We start from the raw sequence: 9,659 nt of genomic DNA, 5'->3' as shown, positions 1-9,659 counted from the left end.
CATTTGTATGTGGGGTGATGTTTCTAAATTGAATCTAACTTTATCGTTGCTATCGTTCTCTTACATTTTGTAGATTTGTTCTGGTTATTGTTTGCTTTGGGAAAAAAAAATGTCATAGTATTCTAACTGTAAAGTGGTTATGAAGCGGCTTTGCTGTGGTCCGGGTCTGGACTCTATGGGTTGTTTGCAGCATTAGCAGCATGAACAAAGAACTTTGAGAGGAACTAAGACTGAGAAACAATCCTCCTCTGGTAAATACCTGGAGGGTGAAATTACAACAGGAGGCGGACAATGTGTAGGAAAAGTGGGACTAACAAAGGAACTCTGCTCAAATAAACATCCTGGAGATATGACTTGAATAAAAACGCAAAATTAGTGGGAGAGCACAAAAGGAGGGTCAGGAAATAAGGTTAAGTTTTAAATAGTCTCAATTATGTTTTGAGGAACAAATTCCACACAAATAATACATGCTCAGTGCTGCTCCTATGGTGGTCACTTTCTCTTCGGATAGATATTTCTCTTTATCGTAGATGGAAATTATATATACTGCTATTTGGAAGTGGTTAATTAAAGTAAAATTCTGAACCCATCTTCAACAGTATGTAGTTATGAGTATCGTAAGAATCAGTATTGTTTCATATTTTTATTGCTAAGAGTTAATCTTGTAATGCTACGAATAATATGAAATATATATGTATAAAAAAAGATTAATATGCTTGTAGTCATATTCTGAGCATAAAAAAGATCAAGCGATGTGTAGGACAACCGGTTTGGTGAGCAAAACACGAGGGCCAACCGATGAGTGTTAAAAATAGCTCATTTTGAGGCTATGAATGTTAAATGAAAGATTGCAGAGAAGGAAAAAGTTCCATTCAATTCAGCAGGAATGTAGATTCAGTTTGAATGCAGTCCACCTTTCTTGTTTTTCCACTGTCTGGCCTAAATCAGGTGACCTTAATCCTCATTTAACCTTTATTATCCGCCGAATGTGGCACCAAAAACTTTTACAATAGTGCTGGGACTGTCCACAAGAGGGATTAAAATTTTAATGGCTGCATGACAGAGAATTTAAAATGGTAAAAATGCTATTCTCAGTCTTGCATCTTAAATCTCAAGTAAGAATGCCTCTTTACTGTACACAACCTCAATTCCAAAATAAAAAGTTGGGGCGATGTGAAAGATGTAAATAAAAACAATGCAACGATTTGTAAATCTCATAAACCGATATTTAATTCACAACAGAACATAGAAAACATTAAACGTTTAAACTGCCGAAATGTACGGTTCTAAGAAAAAATAAGGTGATTTTCAATCTCTTGTCAAAAATGTTGGAACAGGGCCAAGTTCACCACTGTGCAGCATCTACTCTTCTTTTAACAACAGTTTATATATGCCAGGGAACTGAGGAGACCAGTTGCTGGATTTTTTAGGAGACAAATGTCTGATACAAGATGCTAACTGCTCAACAGTCCTGGGTCATCTTTGTTATTTTTTTCATTTAATGATTGCCAAATGTTTTTAATCTGTGAAAGTTCTGCACTGCATGCAATCCAGTTCAGCTCCCAGACTCTTCTACTATAAAGCCATGCTGTTGTAATCGATGCAGTATACAGTTAGCGTTGTTTGCTGGAATATACAAGGCCTTCCCTAAAAAAAAAAAAAAAAAGGCATTATCTGGATGGAAGCATGTACTGCTCTAAATCCTGTATATACAGTGAGGAAAATAAGTATTTGAACACCCTGCTATTTTTCAAGTTCTCCCACTTAGAAATCATGGAGGGGTCTGAAATTGTCATCGTAGGTGCATGTCCACTGTGAGAGACATAATCTAAAAAAAAAAATCCAGAAATCACAATATATGATTTTTTAAACTATTTATTTGTATGATACAGCTGCAAATAAGTATTTGAACACCTGTCTATCAGCTAGAATTCTGATCCTCAAAGACCTGTTAGTCTGCCTTCAAAATGTCCACCTCCACTACATTTATTATCCTAAATTAGATGCACCTGTTTGAGGTCGTTAGCTGCATAAAGACACCTGTCCACCCCATACAATCAGTAAGACTCCAACTACTAACATGGCCAAGACCAAAGAGCTGTCCAAAGACACTAGAGACAAAATTGTACACCTCCACAAGGCTGGAAAGGGCTACGGGGAAATTGCCAAGCAGCTTGGTGAAAAAAGGTCCACTGTTGGAGCAATCATTAGAAAATGGAAGCAGCTAAACATGACTGTCAATCTCCCTCGGACTGGGGCTCCATGCAAGATCTCACCTCGTGGGGTCTCAATGATCCTAAGAAAGGTGAGAAATCAGCCCAGAACTACACGGGAGGAGCTGGTCAATGACCTGAAAAGAGCTGGGACCACCGTTTCCAAGGTTACTGTTGGTAATACACTAAGACGTCATGGTTTGAAATCATGCATGGCAAAGAAGGTTCCCCTGCTTAAACCAGCACATGTCCAGGCACGTCTTAAGTTTGCCAATGACCATTTGGATGATCCAGAGGAGTTATAAGAGAAAGTCATGTGGTCAGATGAGACCAAAATATAACTTTTGGGTCATAATTCCACTAAACGTGTTTGGAGGAAGAAGAATGATGAGTACCATCCCAAGAACGCCATCCCTACTGTGAAGCATGGGGGTGGTAGCATCATGCTTTGGGGGTGTTTCTCTGCACATGGGACAGGGCGACTGCACTGTATTAAGGAGAGGATGACCGGGGCCATGTATTGCGAGATTTTGGGGGACAACCTCCTTCCCTCAGTTAGAGCATTGAAGATAGGTCGAGGCTGGGTCTTCCAACATGACAATGACCCGAAGCACACAGCCAGGATAACCAAGGAGTGGCTCTATAAGAAGCAAATCAAGGTTCTGGCGTGGCCTAGCCAGTCTCCAGACCTAAACCCAATAGAGAATCTTTGGAGGGAGCTCAAACTCTGTGTTTCTCAGCGACAGGCCAGAAACCTGACTGATCTAGAGAAGATCTGTGTGGAGGAGTGGGCCAAAATCCCTCCTGCAGTGTGTGCAAACCAGGTGAAAAACTACAGGAAACGTTTGACCTCTGTAATTGCAAACAAATGCTACTGTACCAAATATTATCATTGACTTTCTCAGGTGTTCAAATACTTATTTGCAGCTGTATCATACAAATAAATAGATTAAAAATCATACATTGTGATTTCTGGATTTTTTTTTTTAGATTATGTCTCTCACAGTGGACATGCACCTATGATGAAAATTTCAGACCCCTCCATGATTTCTAAGTGGGAGAACTTGCAAAATAGCAGGGTGTTCAAATACTTATTTTCCTCACTGTACATTCCTGACTTGATGGTGCCTTTACAGACGTGCTGGTTGTTCATTCCATAGGCACCAACACAACCCCCATACCATCAGAAATACAAGCTTTTGATTTGAGTGCCTATAATAAGCCACATAGTCCCTCTCCTCTTTAGCCCTGTGAATGCAGTGTCCAAGGTTTCCAAAAATAATGTAATTTTTTTATTCAACTGATTAATGAAGGTTTTCCACTTTGCATCAGTCCATTTTAAATTCACTTTGGTCCAGACAAAATGGGGTATGTAAAGTGTGGAAATGCTATAATTATTTTTCCAGAATATGCAGACATGGCAAACTGTGCTCACAGCCAATGATTTCTGGAAGTGTTTCTGAACCCTTCCAGTGATCTCCATTGCAGAATCATGCCTGTTTATAATGCAGTGTCACCTAAAGGCACAAAGATTACGAGTATCCAATACTGATTTAAATCTTATTATTTATTATTTTCAATGTTAAAGTTGTTCGTGTTTAATTTTATATAATCATCGACATATAAACTTCACCGTGTTACACTATATTGTAATATAGATTGTTAAAGCAGGTCTGTCATAGCATCAACAGACCGCTAGATGGCACTAGCGAAAATCGTATGCACCTAAATCGCTTGAAATGTTTTAGGTGTCTATTATAGTACCGGCCTAGAATCGATTAAATAAATTGCTCCATTATATATATAAAAATATATTTTAAAATAGAATCCACAATATTGTATATTTTTATGTGTAATGCGTAAACAGTATTTGAAGCCCTAAATTAATACATGGATAAATATATTATTAAAGTCATTATAATGACTTTCTGTGATGCTTTGAGTCACTGTGGGTCCTAGACGACGGACCTCTTATTGGTTGAATTTCAAACCACAAGGTTTTTTTTTCCAAAGTGCACTTTGTGAAGTAAGAAAGCTGCGCATCTGCGTGCTTTTTAGTGCACTAATTTTGGTAGTGAGGAAGTATTTGGGATACAGCCGGCGCAAAGCGGAAAGTGCAATTGAACGGGCGCCGGAGAAAACCACCGTTGTTCATTATCGAAGTGTTTTGACAGAAATAGTTTTATATTCGGTGGGGTTTTTCTGTGCCGTTGGTAAACTCGGGACCGCGATTTCCACTCTTCGGTCGCAGAAGTTAAAACATGATCACATCAGCCGGTAAGGAATGAAGTGAAGAATGGATAGCAATGCCATTGATTTAGCTGAGTCACATTAGCCAAGCTAGCTCATGTTAAAGGCTTAGGTTCAGGTTTTCTTCTTTATTTAGAATTTATATCCGCATTACTAATCACGTGATTACAGGTAATAACTGCATCATCAGTAGATATTTTATGGAGTTTTTAGAAGGAAGAGATGATTTTTTTTGTACAGTCTCATATTGTGTATTTCTATTTCCAATTTCTTTACATACATTGTACCATACACACGTCTTGCACACAATTTACGCAGCCTTTATATTTATTTGCATATATTTACATATGTATCTACACTTGTTTAATTTGCACAATGCTCTTCTAGTTTATGCTAAACTACATTTCATTGCTCTGTACCTGTTTTATGCACTTCATCTATCTATCTATCTATCTATCTATCTATCTATCTATCTATCTATCTATCTATCTATCTATCTATCTATCTACCTAATTGACACCAGTTGCATTCATTTTACATTAGTTTTAAATTGAAGCTGGTATAATAATTAACGAATGCAGATTTTAATTCACACACCTTTGCAATTATTCCCAGACCAAGTATATCATTAGATAAGGTTCAAGTCTTTTTATTTAGCTTTTATATATATATAATATATATGTATATATGTATGCACTAAAAGTTTACATTAAAGGTTTACTAGTGTCCTTAACTAATTTTTTCCCCTCCAGATGTTACTTTGAGATTTATTTGTTTATTTACTTAATTAATGAATTTAAGTTGTATTTTATTTTAGCAATAGACATTTTCTGAAAACAGCTTTACAGTGAAAAATAGGTTCTAAAATATGAATTTATAACTATGATGCCTATAGGTTTACAGTAATCCCCCGTTTATTGTGGTGGTACGAAATAAACTATACATACAGTATACAGTACTGTACTGTTTTAACATTTAACTTAATTCTATAATTAATCATTATATTTTTATTAATACATTTTAAAATTTCAAAATAAAACTCCATTAAAACAATTCCCTATAAGTTTTTTGGTCTATGGTGCTATCCGGGAGAGACCGGGACAATCAGGCAAGCAAATTAGTTATGTGGCAAATGCAATTCCTTGATAAACCGGGGGCGCGAGATTCAAAACGCGGTAAAGCGGGGGATTACAGTATTTCTAATAAACGAGCCAGTGGCAACAGATTCAAGTAAGTCCCTAAGAGAGTATGAGGAAGAAACCTTGAGAGGAACCCGATACAAAAGGAAAACCCTCATCAGGGTGTCGCCGAATGTCCATTCATTACAGTTCCATCATTGTTTAATGTGTACTGTTCAGTGATCTTTCCTGATCATCTCTGTAGCCACGATAAACTCATCGATAAACTCAAATTCAATTTATATGTATGGAGCTTTTAACAATAGACATTGTCTCAAAACATCGTTACAGATATAAAGATGTTATAAATGTATATGTTAATGCCCATAAGTTTATCCCTATTGAGCAAGTGGTATACGCAAATGGGAAATGGTAGCTTACTGGGTAAGACATTGAACTTTGGACCAGAATGTCATGAGTTCAAATCCCAGCATCACCAAACTGAGATGCCACTGCTGAGCCCTTAAACAAGGCTTTTAAACCTCAACCACGCAGTTGTAATTGTAAGTCGTTCTGGACAAGGGCCTCTGCCAAATTCCATCAATAATGTAAATGTAACAGACCTTGAGAGAAACCAGACTCAAAAGGGAACCCCTCCTCATCTGGGTATTGTGTAAACTAATTCTTTGTTGTATTTGCAGCTGGAATCATATCCCTCTTGGATGAGGATGAGCCGCAACTTAAGGTAACACTTCGGCAAAAGTCTTCACACATATTAAGCCTCATTTAGCGCTCTGGATACGAACAAATGTGTCAGTCTGTCAGAGCAGAGCTTATACAAGAAACGTGCTGTAACGGATTTAAATGCAAATAATGGTGTTTAATCACTTTTTCAATTCCATGCCTGTTTAATTAGGACAAAAGTAATGGAACCCTATGGATGGAGAACGATTTAATGTGTCTGGATTAGCGCTCCCTTTAGTGTTTTTTTATTTTTTATTTATAACTCTTTTGGTAATTTGTGACTGATTTGTAACTCTGGTGGGAATTTGTATTTCCGTTTGGTAAAGAGATTTATGCCAAAATTTGCAAGAGTAATATGCAAACATTTCCGGTGTTAACAGTAGGTTATGTTGCATTTTTGTGTCGAAAATAACTACAATTATAATTCAACTGAATAGGATGGAAAATATATTGATTTTTAAACAAATCAGCTGCACGTCAGCAAGTTCTCCTGCAATATCAAGTGTATTGTGATGTAATTTATCGCAATGCGCAGCCCTAAACAAAACATTGCTACATAGTTGATTAGTTAGGACTGATGTGATTGTGGCTTATTGATTGGTTAGTTTCTTCATGTTAATATTTCCAATTCTAACGTGTGCATTTTTCTTTAAATTTTTCTTTCTGCCTGTCGTCATTTTTTCTTTAACTTTAAGGAGTTTGCGCTCCAGAAGCTTAACTCCATCGTCAATGACTTCTGGGCTGAAATCTCGGAGTCTGTGGATAAAATGTAAGTATGATCTTCATTCTAATCTTTCATCTATTCATGAGTACGTTTGTACCATTTTATATAATCTTGACTATCCCTTGAAAAGAACTGCATTTTGGGCTTAGATGTATGGAAAAATGTGGTTGTTATAGAGAGGGAGAACAACGTGCTGTTTTTTTCTCATACAGTGAGGTCCTGTATGAAGATGAGACGTTCCGTAGTAGAGCTTTTGCTGCTTTGGTGGCCTCTAAAGTGTTTTATCACCTCGGTGCTTTTGAGGAGTCTCTGAACTATGCTCTGGGTGCTGGAGATCTCTTCAACGTCACTGATGACTCCGAATACGTGGAAACCATTATCGGTGAGTTTGAAGGCTTATTTATCTTTTGCATGCTGTGTTTTTCGATGTTTTTTTTTTTTTATTGATCACAGAGAGCTATTGCTCCCTATATAGTAGTCATACTGAAGAAAACCATAACAGCATTACATCTAACAGGATAAATATTGCACGCATTATTAACCTTTTTGTAATGTTTAATGCATGAATACAATTAGAGGTCGACGGATTCATAGTTTTTGGCGATAGGTGATAGTCACTGATAGGTGACTGCTGGGACGGTTCTCAGCAAAAATCTGCACCGATAGTTTTTTCAGGTTGTGCCCGTTGCTGGAGCGGCTAAAAAGGGCCACTGTCATTACAAGTGCTCCCTCTAGAGGCGAATTACTGACACAACATGCTGTTTGTTTTTACAGTGCATGGAGAGAGCTATATTATACATATTTATAATTTATTAATTCTTTTTTTTAATATGATTAATCTATTTCATTCACATTTTCATTAATCAGTACTATTTAAATTTTGCATTTTCCAATCTTGCACCATATTTTCTGCATTATTTGTTCTTTTGGTGATGAACACCTTACTGTTATTTCTCTCTGTTGTAAGCTGTTGTACAGTTCAGAATGAGATTCCCCAAGTATATCTTTCTCCTTTTCTCTACTTTTTCTTTTCTTTTTTTTTCTCTTTTTTTTTTTTTTCCCTTCCTTCCTTTATTGCTTGGTTTCTGACTTAGTAATTACAAAATAAAATCCATAGCTCAAATCTTTCTTCCATGACCCTGCACTATGCTGATAGAAATCTCCTCTTATTTGTTCTTTATGATTTTCAAAAGTTTCCTTTTCATGCCCTGACAGCAAAATGTATCGATCATTACACGAAGCTGCGCGTGGAGAATGCCGAGCTGCCAGAGGACGAAGAGAAAAAGACCATTGATCCTCGTCTGGAGGGCATTGTTAATAAAATGTTCCAGCGATGCCTGGATGATCACAAGTATAAGCAGGCCATTGGGATCGCCCTGGAGACCAGGCGCTTGGATGTGTTTGAGAAAACTATTCTTGAATCGGTACAGTTTAAGCTGTTCATAAACATTCATGCTATAAATAATTAATTCATAAAAACAATTTAATTTGTGCGGGTCTTTTAGCACTGAGAATATGTGTATTAGTATTTAAGATGTTATTTATAAAGTATTATTAAGATTATTGATATCTATACAAAAAATATAAGAATAAATGTCACTCCTTAAGTTTGTGAGAACTTACTTATAGCTTTACCTATATATATTTACCAATATATATATATAAAGTGCACCAGTCCCAGTGAATGCATTGTGAATTGCTGTAGCAACTATTACCTAATAAAATAAGCACACAAATATAAACCTGAGATTTGCAACTTCACTACAAACTCTGCTGTTGTTATTGAAAACTAATCAACCCGTTTGATCTGACAAAGCAAAATGCTGAATTTAGCTTTATTGGGGCTAAATAGGTTATTGAAAAGGTCAGCTCTTGTCTTATTGCTTTCCCTCTGCAGAATGATGTCAGCGGTCTGCTGGCCTACAGCCTGAAGATCTGCATGTCTCTGATGCAAAACAAAAAATTCCGTAATGAGGTTCTCAGAGTGCTTGTTAAACTCTACATGAACCTGGAGAAGCCAGATTTCATCAACGTCTGCCAGGTGAGAGACACTTCTGTTGCAGGGATGTGAACAGTGTGATGTTGCATCGCGTCTGGTGCGTATGCTAATGCTCATTTACACTGCAGTGCCTGATATTCCTGGACGACCCTCAAGCTGTAAGTGATATCCTGGAGAAGCTGGTGAAGGAGGACAACCTTTTGATGGCATATCAAATCTGCTTCGACTTGTACGAAAGTGCGAGCCAGCAGTTCCTGTCCTCCGTTATCCAGAACCTTCGCACCGTCGGCACACCTATCCCTGCTGTTCCCGGATCTACAAACACTGGCACTGTGCCAACGCAGGACAAAGACGGGTGGGCTTGAAAATAAATGGTGTTCTGTTTGTTAATGTGCATGAGTTATAATGTTTCCCTTTTTTGTGTTGTCTGGCTTTTAATATGTGTCTGGCAATGAATATTAACATGTGCCCTAATATGTTCTAGTGATGCGATGGAGACTGATGATAAACCTGGCAGTTCTCCTGCTGGAAAAGCTGCAGATTTGGTAATTATGATGATTTTAATCTTTAAGTAACATAAATTTTTTCCATTTAATACAAATTGGCAGCAA

The 9,659-nt window shown here is 37.2% G+C and overlaps 1 protein-coding gene across 2 annotated transcripts in view; it reads left to right on the top strand.

Annotated features, from left to right (window-relative positions):
- The first annotated feature begins 3,950 nt into the window (after positions 1-3,950).
- psmd1 (proteasome 26S subunit, non-ATPase 1) overlaps positions 3,951-9,659 on the top strand; it is a 37,400-nt gene continuing 31,691 nt past the window's right edge. The window contains exons 1-8 of one of the 2 annotated variants that reach the window (XM_083559081.1): positions 3,951-4,490; positions 6,283-6,326; positions 7,021-7,094; positions 7,262-7,431; positions 8,265-8,473; positions 8,947-9,090; positions 9,177-9,403; positions 9,533-9,593. In XM_083559081.1, coding sequence (XP_083415207.1) covers positions 4,475-4,490; positions 6,283-6,326; positions 7,021-7,094; positions 7,262-7,431; positions 8,265-8,473; positions 8,947-9,090; positions 9,177-9,403; positions 9,533-9,593 — 945 coding nt within the window. In that variant the 5' untranslated portion in view covers positions 3,951-4,474. The remainder of the gene's footprint in view (positions 4,491-6,282; positions 6,327-7,020; positions 7,095-7,261; positions 7,432-8,264; positions 8,474-8,946; positions 9,091-9,176; positions 9,404-9,532; positions 9,594-9,659) is intronic. The other variant, XM_083559082.1, reaches the window with a different exon arrangement.

This window comes from Silurus aristotelis (genome assembly GCF_946808225.1).
Source record: "Silurus aristotelis genome assembly, chromosome: 13".
Lineage (NCBI taxonomy): Eukaryota > Metazoa > Chordata > Actinopteri > Siluriformes > Siluridae > Silurus > Silurus aristotelis.
This window is presented reverse-complemented; position numbering and strand designations above follow the sequence as displayed.